Below are 18,285 nucleotides of genomic sequence, written 5' to 3'. Positions count from 1 at the left end.
CCCTACCTCTCCAAAGGGCTCTCCTGGCTATTCAAAGAAATACACCAAGTTCAGACCTGCTCTTACCAGGCCTACTCCGCATACTTCAGGTTCCACAATCCGAGGCTACCAAAAACCGATTAGAGTTGGGGGAGCTGATGATTTAAAAGGCCAGCTGCCGCCATAAAAAACATGTGTGAAATCCGTCCGGCCCCCCGCTGCAAAAATGGGAAATGCCGGGCTCGGGGGAGGGACTTCCAATTTTCCGGCAGTTCTGCTATTTTCACTGCAATGGAGAGGCCCTCCGTTGTGGCAAAAGTCTGGGTCTTAAGCTCTCCTCTTTTAGCTTGCTGTTTGTTTTCCTACATACCTCTGCAGAGACCATGGGACAGTTTTAATGGCAATGATGGTGGCTGTCGTTCTAAGGCAGAAGGAAGTTGCAAAAATAGAATGGAATGAGGCCATGGAGAGATTTGAAGAACAGGGTGAAAATTTTAAATTTAATGCACTGTAGCATTGGAAACCAATGCAAGTCAGTAAGGACAAGAACTTGGCCCTTGACCTGGAACAGGTGGCTGTATTTTTGGACCAACTGGAGCTTCTGAAGGTTGGAGGATGGGAGATTAGTGCAGAGGACAGAAGAAAAGGAATAGTAGATTCTACAGGTGTCAAACCCATGGCTAACGGTTTCAGCTGTGTGGATTGGGGTGGGCTGACGAAGGGACGGAGATGGATAAGTTTACAGAAATAAAAATGAGCAGTCATGGCAACGATCGGAAAAATGATTTGAAGCTCAGCTCGGCTCACAGTTTGACAGAACACCAACATTTCACATGATTGGCTGAGCCTGAGGAATTGCATCTGGAATGGAATCAAGCCGGGGCAATTCAACTAGAATAATGGCACTGACCTTCTTGACATTCAGCCCGAGGGTAGGTCTTTAAACTAATACAAATTAAAGAAGTAGTATGCCAAGGAAAAGATAACAAATTTAAATGATCATTTAGAGAAAGGAAGCAGACTGCTTTAAAATTCAAATTCTAAATTGTCAAGCACGAGTCAACATCTTTGAAGAAACTGTACTTGCATAGATACGAGCAAACTGCAGAAAAATGCCAATTGGAATAATTATTTTGTTCAAGGTAAGTTTGCTTTTAAATTGTTATAATTTGCTTTTACTTTTGCAAACAATTGACTGAACTACAAAAGAGGCATTTGTGTCAATTATTGATATTTTCTGTGTCAGTCGGATATGCTGAAAAGGTTCTAACTATAGATTTGCAGTGAAAGTGCAATGAGCAAGAACATTTCCCAGAGCAAAAAGCAAATTATTCTCCTACTCCTGAACAGCTAACTGAAAGGATATTGTAATTTTAAAATCACTTCAACATTAAATTTTAATAAATGAAATTGCTCAGGTCACATTGGTCCCTAATTACGATAGCACTTCCATACGCATGCAGCAACAACTGATAATACCAGAACTGACATTGATAGAAATAGGTAATTAGACTGTGGTAAATCCCAGTTTGAGTTTACCGGCTGTCTGGCTTGTGACCTTTTCTTTGAGGCCAAAGAAACATGCTCAGTGGACAAAGCATCAATAGAGCTCTTCCCAACATCGCGCCTGCAAACATCTCCCAAGTTTGCTGTTTCAAATTCGTGATCATTGCCCATTTCATTATTCTTATCAGGTTCCTGATAAACATGTCCAATATGTTCTTTAGTATCCTCATTGCATATACATGCATCTCCTACATCCGGGTTGGTGTAGCATTTACTGTGACTCACTTCACAAGGGTCCAATGGACCTCCTCTCCTTACAACATTTACTTCCAGGCTTGAATTTTTATCCGATTCTGTCTCTGTAAACCTGTTTGCATATGACTCGTTACAATCAAAATGAACGTTCCAATCTCCAATAGGTTCCAGTTCGCATCCATGCTCAGTAGTTTGTTTTAGTGCATTTTCTTGAGAAGCATCCATGTCACCAATCTGACCTGATTCTTGCATGTCAAGTAACTGAAATGACTGAAGTGGTGGATTATTGTTCAGTAGGTTTGCATTTTGGGAGCCTTGTTCCACATAAACACTTGGCTCATTGGCTGAGTCATCATTAACCGAACTGTCTCCAAAAGAACTACCAGTATCAGAAGAAATTAGCAATTGGTCACTTCTGGAAATTGAATCTATGGTGTTATTTACTTGCACATTTTTCATGAATTCAACTTCGGAGTCAGCCCTATTATCAACAGGGTGTGTTCCTGTAGGTGCAGGAACACTTTGTGCAATTTTAATGTTACCCATCTGAAAAGCCGTAGGGTTGTACTCAATATTTATGTTTTGATTTAAAATGTCTTTCTGATCAGAGTCTATACCTTCACCTATTCCATGTATTTTATTCTGAGCATCAAAATTCAACTGTATATTCAATGGTTGGTGAACATCATAAAAGCTCCTTTGACGTGAATCATTCTGGTAACCTTGTAGTGCTTGAATCTTTTGTTCCTTAATTGAGTTTTTGTCACTGAAATCACAAGAAACATGAGCTCCACCATCACCCAAACTCAAAGGGTTGGCCTGTTCAGGCATATCTCTTTGATTAGGGTTGGTGAGCGGCAGGGAACTGTCTGAATCATTGGTTCTTGAATTATCCACTGTACTTTCACTGAGCTGTAAATCGCTACTTGTTATTGAACAGCCACCTTCAGACAAATTAGAGGCAACTTCAGTTGCTGATTGTGTGTTCTGAATATCACTCCTCAATATTTCTGGTTTATCAATATCGTGAGGATCATCATTTGACTGATACAGAGGTCTAAGTGGGTGCACTTGTCTGCATGTTGAAGGGATTTCTGCTACATCTTGACTGTTTTTTGTTTCTCTCTTAGCTTGATTAGTATTGGGGGCGAATATTTTTTCCACTTGTCTTTTCTCATCAGAGTTGTTCTGATCTGAATTTATGGTCTGATTCTTTGCAGGTTGGATAGAATCACTGGGCTTTGAATAGTCAAAAGGAACCATCATCTCCTTTAAAAATAAAATGAAGTCAACTTAGAGCTAGACGAATCAAGGTGATCATAATTTCCATTTCTATACTTCAATAAAACACAAGTTATGGTGAATAACCCACATTCAATTCTCTTTTGAAAGTTACTATTGAGTCAGCTTCCCCCACCCTTTCAGGCAGTACATTCCAGATCATAACAATTGACTGTGCGATAAGAAGTCTCATCTCCCTTCTAGCTCTTTTGTCAATTTTCTCTTTGCCCATTATTAAAACCCCTCATGATTTTAAACACTTAAAATAAATCTAACCTTAGCCGGAGGAGAACAATTTCAGCTTCTCTGTTCTCTCCAAGTCCCTCATCCCTAGTATAATTCTTTTAAATCTCCACTACACTCTCTGAGGTCTAAGCATATACAAAAATGTACTGTCGACATTCGTATAATGTTTAAGGTTACAAGTTATGCATAGAAGGCAATTTCTGTTCAATTTTAATAAGGATTTACATTTCACTTTCCACGAGAGCTTTTTCTGTATTCCCCGTCTACCATTTCACTAAACTCCTGGTTGATTTTTTTGACAGAGTAACTTAATACAAGTAGTGTCTCAAATCTGCCTATCCGAAAACCTGCAATGTCCAAAAACCAGACAGTTTTTAAGCTACCATGCATGAATTCTAATTATTATTAGATGTGTAAAATAACTTAGCGGCTAATTCAGTTGGGTGTTGCATTGGCACACTGTCTAGTTATTGGCTAAGGCCTTATCCACGCTCCAAGTGGTCCAAGCAACCCTTAACCCGACCAGACCTGGCCCAAACCGCCCAACCCGAAAACCAGCAAGATTTGAAATCTAGCGTGGATTCGGTCCCAAGGTTGCCGGTTTTGAGACACTGTACCTGTATACCAATCGAAAAGCGGAATACGGTGGATGCTAGAATCTGAAATAAAAACCGAAAAGGCTGGAAAGGCTCAGCAAGTCAGGCAGCATCATTGGAGGGAGAAACAGAGTCAGTGTTTTAGGTCGATGACCTTTCAGCAGAACTGGGAAAAGTTAGAGATGTATTAGAACAAGGGGTGGATGGACAAAGACAAAGGAAGGTCTGTGATAGGGTAGAAGACAGAAGAATTAGTCCTACAAGTCCAAAGGAAATGGAGATGGGGCCAAGAAAAGAAGCAAAGAAACAAGAGAGGTACTGCTGTCTGAAAGCAAAAATAAGAGAAAAACTGAAGCATGCAAAGAAAAGGAAACAAAATGGGAGACAGAGTTTATGGTCTGAAGGTGTTGAATTCAATGTTGACTCCAGAAGGCTGTGAAGTGCCTATGCAAAAGATGAGATGCTGTTCCTCAAGCTTACACTGAGCTTCACTGGAACATTGCAGCAGACCAAGGACAAAGATTTCCAGCATCCGCAGTATTCTGCTTTTCGATTAGTGTCTAATTCACTTCCACTTCTCTTCTAGGAATGCCCATCCTGAAGAAGTTCTGCTCTTCTCTCTGATGAGATTTCCATTTTTCTCTTTTACCCTGTTCACCTTCATTGCTTTCTATTTCCTTTCATTTTGATCAGGTATCCAAGAAAAACCCATTCTCACAGCCACATTTCCTCACTCAGCAACTGTGTCCCGCTCTGACTTATTCCACATGGATTCCTTCATGTTTCAGATCCACCCATGATGACAGGTATCTCCTAGACACTCAACATCCCTCGGACTCCTGTTCTCGCATCATCCTGAGATCCACACTCAGTGCTATGCGCTGCCATATAACCCATCTTGACCTCCAGTTTCAGCAGCACCAACTCAATATCTCAAAGCTGAACTGCTCCACTGTTTGATTTCACCCTTCATCTCATCCAATGCTTTAACAGGGAACTTTTTCTCTTTCTTTCAGGTGTTAAGGATCGCAAGCTCCATGGGCACCGACACCCCTCCAGATCTTTCTTCCCCTTCACTTCCCTCTAACCCCATCGCGTCTTCTAATCTCACACCTTGCCATGTATTCATTATAAGACCATAAGACATAGGAGCAGAAATTAGGCCATTCGGCCCATCGAGTCTGCTCCGCCATTCAATCATGGCTGATAAGTTTCTCAACCCCATTCTCCCGCCTTCTCCCCGTAACCTTTGATCCCCTTACCAATCAAGAACCTATCTATCTCGGTCTTAAATACACTCAATGACCTGACCTCCACAGCCTTCTGTGGCAATGAATTCCATAAATTCACCACTCTCTGGCTAAAGAAGTTTCTCCTCATCTCTGTTCTAAAAGGTCTTCCCTTTACTCTAAGGCTGTGCCCTCGGGTCCTAGTCTCACCTACTAAAGGAAACATCTTCTCACGTCCACTCTATCCAGGCATTTCAGTATTCTGTAAGTTTCAATCAGATCCCCCCTCATCCTTCTAAACTCCATCGAATATAGACCCAGATTCCTCAAACGTTCCTCATATGTTAAGCCTTTCATTCCTGGGTTCGTTCTCGTGAACCTCCTCTGGACCCTCTCCAGGCCCAGCACATCCTTCCTGAGATACGGGGCCCAAAATTGCTCACAATATTCTAAATGTGGTCTGACCAGAGCCTTATAAAGCCTCAGCAGCACATCCCTGCTTTTATATTCTAGTCCTCTTGAAATAAATGCCAACATTGCATTTGCTTTCCTAACTACCGACTCAACCTGCAAGTTAACCTTAAGAGAATTCTGGACTAGGACTCCCAAGTCCCTTTGCACTCCAGATTTCTGAATTCTCTCCCCATTTAGAAAATAGTCTATGCCTCTATTCTTCCTACCAAAGTGCATGACCTCACACTTCCCCACGTTGTATTCCATCTGCCATTTCTTCGCCCATTCTCCTAACCTGTCTAAATCCTCTAAATAATACCCTCTGACCTTGCCCTCTCTCTGACGCGGAACAATCTGTCCTTAGCAAAGGTCTCAGATTTAAAGAAGAGAGTCATACACACTCGAAACGTTAACTCTGTTTTTCTCTCCACAGATGCTGTTAGACTTGCTAAGTTTTTCCAGCATTTTCAGTTTTTGTTTCAGATTTCCAGCATCCACGGTATTTTGCTTTTGTCTCAGCTTTATCCCCTGACGCCCCCATGTTAATGACTTGAACTTATTCTATTAGTTGTGCTCACAACAGTCCCTTTGTAACATTCCATTTTTGAAAGTTCAATTTTACTTAAAGGTGAAAAAAGCAAAGAAAGGCATAATGAACCCTCAGGGAATAACTTGTTGCTTTTTTTCAATCTTACCATAGAGTCAGCATGTACAAATATTCATCCAGAAACAAACTTAAAAACCAAATAACACACAAATCTGTTTAAGAATTCTATGTCACCTTCCAACAACATGGAAATCTGAATGAGAACTGAATGGTGGAGTTTCATATCATATCAATTAAGGGCTGGGAGGATAAATTGCCATATTACCTGCACAGGCAGCTTGTCATCTTTGCTTCCTTCTCTATCCACTGACTTTCCCATTTCTTGAATTGGCATTTTAAACTCTATGGAAGGACACTGAGGGACGGAATTAGAGGCAGTCAAAGACACAGAAGACGATGCAGTAGGAGTGTTTGAAGTGGCAGCTAATGAAGCCACGGGCTGCAGGTTGGCAGCAGGTGCTGAGGTAGACACTACAGGTGCGCCAACTGAAGACTGCACGACAGGTGGGCCAGTCGAGTTCTGCACCACAGGTGTGCCAGCAGAGGACTGCATTACAGGTGTGTTTGCTGAGGACTGCACTACAGGCGTGCCAGCCAAGGGCTGCACTACAGGTGCATTTGCCGAAGACTGCACTACAGCTGTACCGGTCGAGTTCTGCACTACAGGTGTGCCAACAGAGGATTGCATTACGGGTGCATTTGCCGAGGACTGCACTACTGGTGTGCCAGTCGAGTTCTGCACTACAGGTGTGCCAGCCGAGGGCTGCAGCACAGGTATGTTTGCCGAGGGCTGCAGCACAGGTGTGTTTGCCGAGGGCTGCAGCGCAGGCTGATTGGATGAGGGATGGGTTGGCAAGTAGCCTGCCGGAGGGAAGACTCCAGGAGAGGATTCTGAATTGTCAACAGTGACTGAGCTTGAAGGATCTTGTGGGAGTGAAACAGCAACTGGAGCGCTTGGGGGAGGAACAACAGGAACCATTGAAGAGTCAGCAGCAGCACGATTAGGATGCGAAACAGCAGAAGCACCGACATTCCCTGTAAAAAGACATTTAGGTGATTAATAACTTGTAAAGTTATATTTTTTTTGAAAAATTAGGCTATGTTGATAGTACATTTAAGTCACATGTAGCATCTTTTATAATAGCAACACTTTTGGTCTAATTAATCATCACAAGCAGTTAGTACACAGGTGTAGAAAGTGAATAGGAAGGCAAATGGAAAGTTGTTGTCTATTGCAAGGGGAAAGCAATATAAAAGTAGGGAAATTTTGCTATAGCTCACAGGGCCTTAGAGAAACCACATCTGGAATACTAGATACAGTTTTGGTCTCCTTACTTGAGAAAGGATATAATAGCATTAGAAGCAGTTCAGAGAAGGCTCACTTGACTGATCCCTGGAATGAAGGAGTTATCTTATGAGGAAAGGTTGACCAGGTTGGGTCTGTATCCATTAGAGTTTAGAAGAATGAGAGGTGATCTTACTGAAACATATAAGATCCTGAGGGGGCTTGACAGCTGAGAAGATGTTTCCACTTATGGGAGAGGGACTAGAACTAGGGGGGGACAGTTTAAACATAAGAGGTCTCCCATTAAGGCAGAGATGAGGAGAATTTTTTTCTTTCAGAGGGTTGTTGGCCTTTGGAATTCCCTTCCTCAGAGAGCAGTGGTGGCAGAGTCATTTTTAAGAATATATTCAAGGCTGAATTAAATAGGTTCTTGATTAACAAAGGAGTCAAATGTTATGGAGCACAGACAGGAAAATGGGGTTGAAGCCACATTCAGATCAGCCATGATCTTATCAAATGGCAGAGCCAGCTTGAGGGGCTGACTGATCTACTTCTGTTCCTAATTTGTATGTTCATAATGTCAATTTACCAAGTGAAGTACTGAATGGAATGAAAGTGCTTACTGAATTAATATTTTAACCTTCAAGATCCAAACAACTGTAATTTCTGTCATCTCATTACTTTGACTAAAGGCATAGTTACCATATAATGCCACATACACAACAACACGTGCATAATTCACCTCCCTGAATTTCCAACTGGAGGAAGGGAATGCTTGAGGGCAAGGAAGGAGGAGATAGCAAAAGAGCACATAGATGGGGAAGGAAGACAGGAAGGAAAACAAGTGAAAAGAACAAGAAGAAAAAAGACAACAGGTGCAAAAGATACAGGACAACATACCAGGGAGACAGAAGCCAGGATTTAATGTGGGCGACGGGGGTCTTGCCCTCCGTTTGTAGAACCATAAGGACCCCATTTTGCTTGTGCCCAATCAAGCTAATTGACCACTTAAGGGCCTCAATTGGATGCAGGGCAGAAAGGACTTAATTGGGGTGGAGGCGAGAAGGTGGCAGAGTCCTAACCCACCATCCTCCCTTCTGATTAAATGCCCCCCCGCTACCAAACTTGCCATGAAGGAGGGCACAAGATTTATTCCAACTGTGGACTCATGTCTTTACACCCAGTTCATCTGTGGTAAAGCTGCAGTCTAAATGGAGAGCAAAACCCAAAAAACTGTTGTTTGTAGATAAGTGCATAAGGTCAAGGGCACCAACCTTGACCAAGACTATTGGGATACACCCCACAAGATGATTCTCTCCGCAGGCTGAGACTCTCTCCAGTTCGCAGAGACTCTCTCCTGCTGGGTGAGATTCTCTCTTGCTGGCCCAGACTCTCTCCCTCAGGTCCACTCTATCCCACTGGCCATTTCCCTGCCCGTCTCTCCTGCTGGCTCTTTCCCTTCCTTGCTCTCCTGCTAGCTGCTTCCCTCTCCCGAATCCTCATTACGAGCGAGGGCTTAACAGGGGGCCAGCAAGAAGGAGGAAGTGAGCGACAGAGCGAGAGGGGCTGAGTGGGAGCAACGGGCAGGGAAGCAGCAACTGGGAGAGAGTTGGTGAGCAGGAGGGAGTCACAGCCAGCGGGAGGGAGTGTCTCAGGGAGCATGAGACAGCCTCGTGGAGCAGGAAATGCCACTGCAAAATGGCACTGATCCGGGTCATACAACTTCCATTGGCCCCACCACGAAAAGATGTTAAAGCAAAAGTCTTGATGCTAAGTGTGTATTGTATCCACAACGCTAGAGTGAAATGACAATGAATGAGGCAACTTAAAATGGGGACTTATTGTATTACCATTTTCAAAACTAAGATATTGAGCATATAATCATAATTAAAATGTAAAGTTTTAACATAAGAATCACCACCTCTTCTTGGAGCAAGAGATTCAAGTTTCTGCTCCAAATCGTCTGCAAGATGATTGTAGTCTTTCTTCCGTAAAGCATTTATTAGCTGCCTTTCCCAGTTACTCCGTCTTCTAATGGAATCCAATAAAGTCGGTACAGATGCCTCATTGCCATCATATTTGGCTTCAGCCTTTATCTTCTCCTAAAAGGGTGAAAGGGAGAGCTTTTTGTCTGACGTGCATGTTTCAGGAAAAGAATTGGGAAAATAATTGTTCATTTTCCATTCCACCTGTGAAAAAGCCATCTAATTTTCAATCTAATCGCATCGATTTTCTCACCTTTTTTGCCCGAGTCCGTCTTTTGCAGATCTTTTCATCTTCAGCTATTTGTATTTTCTTTTAATTTCTTTCCATCACCTCACTGCTGATCTTTTTATTTAAAAAGACAATTTTCTATTAAGCGGCTTACGAGTTATATGACACATTAACTCCTCCTCAAATCAGGATGCCATCGAGCAGATTGGTAGCTCCAGAAAAGTTGTGGTAAATGGGGGTGGGGTGGGGGCTAGAGGCTAGGCTGTTGGGGATTTGAAAGTGCCATTGTAAGTTACTTGGGAGAAGAGTTTCTTCCAGGGGCAGACTCAGAAGGAAATGGGAAGTCTACATATCTTATTCATACTTTCACCTCATGAGTCAAATCATATCATTAAGGCTTTAACTATTTTCTGCATTCCAATCACGTCGGGTTACATATGGGGCTGAATGTCATGGCCGCAGCAGGGACTCCATCTACCAGCCGGAAAGCCAGTGGCAACCCAGCCATGGTAATTAAAAGCCTATCAGAAGTTTACTGCCTGCCTTTGAGGTTCCTGGCTTTTGAAGGTGAAAATCTGCTTCCAAGAGCCGACGGTCAATCAGATGGGAGGCTTGGGAGCAGAAGCCAGCAGAAGTACCAAGGAGGAGGTGATTGGGGAGGGCTTGCCAGGGCCAGTCAACTGGGCCCAAACGCAGGGGGAGTGGGTTGTTTTGGGTGGTGGGGGTTTGCGTGCTCCCAGTGGGGGAAAGTCCTTGCTGCTGTGGGTAGGACCCTCCATGGGGCACAGAGTGCCCAATTAGGAGCCCTGCTTCCCCCTCCCTCAACCAACCCCACCACTCCCCCCCCCCCCATCCAAGCTCCCAGGGCAGCCACCAGGGTATACCTGGCAGTCTTCCCACGTGGCATGCCCACTTGCACCCCCACCACCAAAGCTGGCAGAATACCATGGGATGGAGGACCTTCAGTGATCCTTAAAAGCCTTAATTGGCCACTTAAGGACCTCCATTGGCCTAGGGGCGGGAAAGCTGACCTTGACCTTTCCCGTCCCGACTTAACTGGGGGAGGGTGGGGGGGGAAAAAAATCGGCGGGCAACAGGCTCTCCATTCTGTGCCTTCCCACCCAATTATACGGACCCCCTGCTTCTCAGCCCACTCCCAGGGAGGTGGTGGGGGGGATTTAAAGTCCGCCCATGATGTTTTGAAATCGTCCCTCATGATCCAGGTATTGGAGCATCAAAATAATTCTGTGAATTTCACTTCCAACAGTTCCACAGCCATAACAGCTGCTATAAGCACAGCTAATAATTTTTTAAAAACCTACATAATAGGTAACTTATACCAATGAAATGAATAGGAATTGAATATAGTTTGCGCAAAGAAATGAAAAACTACCAAAATTGATGATACCGGAGTTCCTATTATAAATGCGTTGTAACTTTCTGTAGCAAAATAAATGAAATTACCTGGTCCATCTGAGAAAGGCAAGGAAGATGTGGCAACAATTCCACTGTGTTTATTATGAAAAAATCTGCCATTCTCCTCCTTACGTACTTGTATAGCTCTTCACTCACATACGACATTGTGATATGTTTTTAAACCTTGAAAAAAATGTTAAATTTTTAAAGGTTATTCCCTCATTCCCTCCCTACAAAGGCCAGACAGAAAAAGTCACAACATTGAAAAAAAATAGCAGCACCAAGTCCTACAGTTGTTATTATGTACACTCGAGTATTTGATAATCATGATGATATCAGACCAAACACTAAACTCAATGTCTATCAGGCGTGGTTTCACCCACATCTCTCTACTGTGCTGAAGTTTGGACAACTTATAGATACCATGTCAAGGCCATCATCAATGCCATCCTGGAACTATCTTGCAAATCAAGTGGGAGGACAAAAGAACAAACATAAGAATCCTCTAAGATACAGATATGCCAAGTTTAGAGGCCTAACTGATCTCATATCAGCTGAGACATGTAATCAGAACACCTGACTCAAGACTTTTTTATTCATTCATGGCATGTGGGCATCAATGGATAGGCTGGCATTTATTGCCCATCCCCAATTGCCCTTGAGAAAGTGGTGGTGGGCTGCCTTCTTGAACTGCTGCAGTCCATGTAGTGTAGGTACATCCACAGTGCTGTTAGGGAGGGAGTTCCAGGATTTTGACCCAGTGACAGTGAAGTAACGGCGATATATTTCCAAGTCAGGATGGTGAGTGGCTTGGTGGGGCACTTGCAGGTGGTGGGGTTCCCATCTATCTGCTGCCCTTGTCTTTCTAGATGGTAGTAAAATGTAAAATAGACTGTATGGATTTACGAAAGGGAAATCATGTTTGACAAACTTGGAGGAGTTTTTTGAGGATGTTACTTGTCGCATAGATAAAGGAGAACCAGTGGATGTGGTGTATTTGGATTTTCAGAAGACTTTTGATAAAGGTCCCACACAGGAGGTTAGTAAATTCAATTACAGAACATGGGATTGGGGGAAATATACTAGTATGGATTGAGAATTGGTTAACAGACAGAAAGCAGAGAGTAGGAATATACAGGTTATTTTCAGGATGGCAGGCTGTTACTATTGGGGTACCACAAGGATCAGTGCTGGGCCACAGCTGTTCGCAATCTATATAAATGATTTTTGGATGAGACCTATACAAGTGATTTGGATGAGGGGACAAATAGAAATATTTCCAAATTTGCTGTTGACACCAAACTGGTTGAGAACTTAAGTTGTGAGGAGGATGCAAGGAGGCTTCAAGAGGACTTGGGCAGACTAAGTGAATGGGCTAGAACATTGTCGATGGAATATAATGTGACTAAGTGAGATGTTATTACTTTGGTAGAAAAAACAGAAAGGCAGAATATTTCTTAAATGGTGAGAGATTGGGAACTGTGGTTGTCCAAATGGACATGGGCGTCCTTGTTCATGAGTAACTAAAAGCTAACAGGCAGGTGCAGCAAGCAATTAGGAAGGCAAATGGTATGTTGGCCTTCATCACGACAGGATTTGATTACAGGAGTAAGGATGTCTTGCTGAAATTCTATTGAGCCTTGGTGAGACTGCATCTGGAATATTGTGCACAGTTTTGGTTCCCTTGTCTAAGGGAGGATATATTTGCCATAGAGAGAATACAATGGAGGTTGACCAGATGAATTCCTGGGGTGGCAGGATTGTCTTATGAGCGGAGGTTGAGGAGACTGGGCCTGTATTCTCCAGAGTTTCAAAAAAATGAAGGGTGACCTCATTGAAACTTAGAACATTCTTACAAGGCTTGACAGGCTGAATGTAGATAAGATGTTTCCCCTGGCTGCTGAGTCTAAAACCAGGAGACATAATCTCAGGATAAGGGGTAGGCCATTTAAGACTGAGATGAGCAGAAATTTCTTCACTCAGAGGGTGGTGAATCTTTGAAATTCTCTGCCCCAGAGGGCTGCAGAAGCTCAATCATTGAGCACGTTCAAGAATCGATAGATTTCTGGAGACTAATGACATCAAGGGATATGGAGATAGTGCAGCAAAGTGGCGTTGAGGTAGATGATCAGTCATGAATTGAATGGCAGAGCAGGCTCGATGGGCTGAATGGCCTCCTCCTGTTTCAATGTGAAAGAAAAGCCTCGCAGATACTTAAGTGCTTTTCACAGACTCAAGGACCGGCCTGGAGAAGGCAGATGCAGTACTATCAGCCTAGAATCATTCATAGAAACATAAAAACTAGGAGCAGGAGTAGGCCATTCGGCCCTTCGAGCCTGCTCTGCCAATCATCATGATCATGGCTGATTTTCCAACTCAATAGCCTGCTCCCGCTTTCTCCCCATATCCATTGATCCCTTTCGCCCCAAGAGCTATATCTAACTCCTTCTTGAAAACATACAATGTTTTGGCCTCAACTACTTTCTGTGGTAGCGAATTCCACAGGCTCACCGTTCTCTGGGTGAAGAAATTTCTCCTCATCTCACATAGAACAGAGCAAGAAGATTTGGCCGGCCTCTCCCTCCATTCAGCATTCACAATTAATGGGCAGAATTATCTACACGCAGTGGGGAGGTCAGTAGCATTCGTGAACCTGTTCCTTATTTAGTAGCAGGCTTTGCTCTTGAACTCAGCCATTAACATCCAGCTTCTGGGTTTCCCGAACAGACTGAGAGGGCGGCTGCGGTGATGGGCCAAGTCTGTCAAAGGAAGGATTTCTAGCTAAAAGGACCCCAGCTGGGACCAGGATGGCTGATTTACCTGGAGAGAGAGTCAAGGTCAGGAGCAGACCTAGGCAAGTTTGAAAGAGCGAGAGAGGAAAAAAAATTCGAACTGTGACACCACAGGAAGGCCATGAGTTGATTGGCTGGTGAGTATGGCAACTGTGTTTCCATATCTCCGAAGCTAGGGAGTTATGCAGCTAAGGACCTGGGAAATTGAGAATTTCATTTTTTTTTTTGAGTTAATAAGGGTTAAGTAAAACATCTCAGTTAACTTCCCTATATTTAAGTGATGTTAGCAAAAGAGAAGTTAGCAGTTGGTGAGTCTTTCTTTTCAAGTAATAAGTTTTATTACCTGATAGATAGAGGAATGGCAGGGCATCTCAGACTCTTGGAATGCACACTCTGTTCCATGTAGGAACAACAGAACGCTTCCCGGATCCTGGATAACCATGTGTGCTGGAAGTGCTGTCAGTTGCAGTTGCGACGCATCTGTAAGGTTGAGGGCTTTGTGGATAGCATGTTTCGAGATGTGATCACCCCGCAGCTGTAGGGTATGCAGGGAGAGAAGGAATGGGTGACCACCAGACAGTCACGAAGAAACAATTAGGTAACGCAGGAGTTCCCTGAGTGCATCACACTCTCCCGCCACTATTCAGTTCTAGAGAGTGCAGTCTGAGCCAAGTCCATGACTTGGTTCATCTGTACAGGAGGGAACGGAGACGACTGGAAGAGCCATAATGATAGGAGATGCAATAATTAAAGGAATAATATTTCTGCGGCCGCAAGCGAGAATCCGACATGTTGCCTGGTGCCAGGGTGAAGGATGTCACTGAGCGGCTGCAGAGCACCCTGGAGTGATGGGGGTGGGAGGGGGAAGTACGAACAGCCAATGGTCGTGGTCCACATCGGTACCAACAGCATAGTTAGTAAGTGGGATGTGGTCCTGCAATCAGATTTTAGTGAACTAGGTGGGAAACCAGCAAGCAGGACCTAAAAAGTAGTAATCTCCAGATCACTGCCGAGCAAGCGAGTACAGAAACAGGAGCATCGAGCAAATGACTGCATGTCTAAAGAGATGGTCCAAGAGGGAGGGCTTTAGATTCCTGGCACATTGAATTCATTTTGAGGGAGATGGAACCTGTACAGGCTACACAGGTTGCACCTGAACAGAGTTGGGACCAATTTCCTTGCTTGTATTATTGGGGAGGGCTTAAACTAACTTGGGAAGAACGTGGGAACCAGGAGGTAATACCAGAGAAGAACACTAAGGTTCACAGAGTATTGGGAGAGACAGATAGCACTAGAGTAGGAAATAGGATATGAGTTAGATTCAGCACAAGAGGGAAAGTAATAAAGTCTAAATTAGGGTTACTGCGCATGCTTGTGAATGTGTGGACTGTGGTAAATAAGGTTAGTGACTTGCAGGTGCAAATAACCACACGGAAATATGATGTTGTGATGACATCAGAGACCTGGCTTAAAGAAGGGCAGAACTGGGTATTGAATATTCCTATATACAAGATGTTCAGCAAAGATAGGGATGGAAGGAAAGGAGGTGGAGTGGCAGTATTGATTAAGGAGAACAGTGCAGTGCTGGAGAGGAAATCCCAGAGGGGTCAAGGACAGAATCTGTTTGGCTACAGCTAAGGAACTAAAAAGGTGCAATTACATTGTTTGGTCTAGTCTATAGGCCACAAACTAGTGGGGAAGACGTAGAGGAACAAATTTTCAAGGAAATCACAGACAAGTACAAGAATTACTGAGTAGTTATAATGGGGGATTTTAACTATCAATATATAGATTGGGATAGTATTAGTGTAAAGGGCAGAGAGGGGCAAGAGTTCCCAGTGTGTTCAGGAAAATTTATCAGTATGTTTCCTGTCCAACAAGAAAGGAGGTATTGCTGGAGCTGGTTCTTGGAAATGAGTTGGCACGAGTGGATCAAATGTCAGAAGTGGATCATTTAGAAGACAGTGATGATTGTATCAGAAGTTTGAAGTTGGTTATAGAAAAGGACCAGGAACAATCCAAAGTAAAAATAATTAATTGGAGGAAAGTCAACCTCATTCGGGCAAGAATGGATCTGACCCAGGTGAGCTGCCTTTAAAAAAAAGAGATAGTTGGGGTACAGTCCAAGTATATTCCCACAAAGGGAATAGTAGGGAAAACAGTCCCAGCAGATTGGAGAGTGGCAAATGTAACCCCACTATTTAAAAAAGATGGGAAGGGGAAAAAAAACAGGGAATTACAGACCGGTTAGCCTAACATGAGTGGTAGGGAAAATGCTAGAGTCTATTATAAAGGATGTGATAACAGGACACTTAGAAAATATCAACTGGATTAGACAAAGTCAACATGGATTTATGAAAGGGAAATCATGTTTAACAAACCTACTGGAGTTTTTTGAGGACGTAACTAGCACAATAGGTAAGGGAGAAACAAGTGGTTTTTCAGAAAGCTTTTGATAAAGTCCCACATAAGAGGTTAGTGTGCAAAATTAAAGTACATGGGATTGGGGGTAATATAATTGGCATGGATTGAGAATTGGTTAGCAGACAGGAAACAGAGTAGGAATAAATGGGTCCTTTTTGGAGTGGCAGGCGGTGACTAGTTGGGTACCACAGGGATCAGTGCTTGAGCCTCAGCCATTCACAACATATATCAATAATTTGGATGAGGGAACCAAATGTAATATTTCCAAGTTTGCTAATGACACAAAATTAGGTGGGAATGTGAGTGGTGAGGAGGATGTTAAGGGGCTTCAAAGTGATTTAGACAAGTTGAGTGAGTAGGCAAATACACGGCAGATGCAGTATAACATGGATAAGTGTGAAGTTATTGACTTTGGTAGAAAAAACAGAATGGCACAGTATTACTTAAATGATGATAGATTGGGAAATGTTGGTGTACAAAGGGACCTGGGTGTCCTTTTACACCAATCACTGAAAGCAAGCATGCAGGTGCAGCAAGCAGTTAAGAAGGCAAATGGTATGTTGGCCTTCATTGCAAGAGGACTCCAGTACAGGAGCAAGGATGTCTTACTGCAGCGGTAGAGGCCTTAGTGATAACACACCTGGAGTATTGTGTGCAGTTTTGGTCTCCCTACCCAAGAAAGGATATACATGCCATAGAGGGAGTGGAGCGAAGGTTCACCAGACCAATTCCTGGGATGGCAGGTTTGTTGTGTGAGGAGAGATTGCGCCGACTAGGGCTATATTCATTGTTTAGAAGTTTTAAAGTTTGGAAGAATGAGAGGGGACCTCAGTGAAATGTATAAAATTCTGACAGGGCTTGACAGACTGGATGCAGGGATGATATTACCTCTGGCTGGGGTGTCTAGAACAAGGGGTCACAATCTCAGGATACGGGGTAGACCATTTAAGACTGAGATGAGAAGTAATATCTTCACTCAGGGGATGGTGAACCTGGGGAATTCTCTACCACAGAAGGCTGTGGGGGCCAAGTCACTGAATATATTTAAGAAGGAAATAGATAGATTTCTAGATTCTAAAGGCATCAAGGGGTATGGCGAGAAAGCGGGAATATGGAGTTGAGACAGAGGATCAGCCATGATCATATTGAAAGGCAGAGCAGGCTCGAATGTCCTACTCATGCTTCTATTTTCTGTATTTCTAAATCCAGAGCTCCCTGGGTGACATAAGAGATAGAAAGGTGAAGCAGAAAAAGTATGTTTATGACAGATGGCAGGTGGATAATAAAATTGAGAATCAGAGGAGAATTGAAAAAGCAAATATGAGAAACAAAGAGAGAGTACGAGAAGGGGCTAACATAAAAGGGAATCCAAGACTTCTGCAGGCGTATAAATGGTAAAAAGATGGTAAAGGGAGGAATGGGACCAATTAAGGACCAAAAAGGGGAATTACGCAGGGAGGTAGGGAGCATGGCTGAAGTACTAAAAGAATACTTCGCATTGTCTTTACCAAGGGAGAAGATACTGCCCAGGTCATGGTTAAAGAGGAAATAGCTCAGACACTCTTGTTCAAAAAAGGTTGTAAAGTTAAGCCCAGCAACTTTAGACCAGTTAGTTGAATCCCTGTGGTGGAGAAGCTTGTAGAAACAAAAATTGGGACAAAATGAACTTGGGCAAATGTGGGTTAATTAAGTAAAGCAGCATGGATTTGTTAAGGGTAAATTGTGTTTAACTAACTTGCTGGAGCTTTTCGATGAGGTTAATGCTGCTGATGTGATGTACGTGGACTTCCAAAAGTCATTTGATAATGTGTTACATGACAACTTGTGAGAAAAGTCAAAGTTCATAGAATGAAAGGGACAGTAACAGCATGGATATGAAATTGGCTGACTGACAGGATCAGACCGTAGTGGTTAATGGGTGTTTTCTGGACTGGAGGAAGGTTTAGAGTGGAGTTTTGCAGGGGTCGGAGTTAGAACCCCTGCTCTTCCTGATATATATTAA

General features: G+C 43.3%; 2 protein-coding genes across 3 annotated transcripts in view; one reads left to right on the top strand and one right to left on the bottom strand.

Moving 5' to 3' along the window:
• The window catches only part of rnf24 (ring finger protein 24), a 632,553-nt gene that overhangs the window by 301,678 nt on the left and 312,590 nt on the right, over nucleotides 1-18,285 (top strand). The gene's annotated exons all lie outside the window — the stretch shown is intronic.
• Nucleotides 1-18,285, bottom strand: part of LOC144687667 (uncharacterized) — a 64,770-nt gene that overhangs the window by 40,065 nt on the left and 6,420 nt on the right. The window contains exons 1-5 of one of the 2 annotated variants that reach the window (XM_078554071.1): nucleotides 11,116-11,214; nucleotides 9,676-9,765; nucleotides 9,359-9,539; nucleotides 6,418-7,187; nucleotides 1,519-3,009 (exon numbers count right to left, since the gene is read on the bottom strand). In XM_078554071.1, coding sequence (XP_078410197.1) covers nucleotides 1,519-3,009; nucleotides 6,418-7,131 — 2,205 coding nt within the window. In that variant the 5' untranslated portion in view covers nucleotides 7,132-7,187; nucleotides 9,359-9,539; nucleotides 9,676-9,765; nucleotides 11,116-11,214. Of the gene's footprint in view, nucleotides 1-1,518; nucleotides 3,010-6,417; nucleotides 7,188-9,358; nucleotides 9,540-9,675; nucleotides 9,766-11,115; nucleotides 11,251-18,285 lie in introns of those variants that run through there. The other variant, XM_078554062.1, reaches the window with a different exon arrangement.

The sequence above is a fragment of the Cetorhinus maximus genome, chromosome 1 (assembly GCF_964194155.1).
Source record: "Cetorhinus maximus chromosome 1, sCetMax3.hap1.1, whole genome shotgun sequence".
Lineage (NCBI taxonomy): Eukaryota > Metazoa > Chordata > Chondrichthyes > Lamniformes > Cetorhinidae > Cetorhinus > Cetorhinus maximus.
Note: the sequence above shows the minus strand (reverse complement) of the source record. Positions and strands in the feature narration are given on the sequence as shown.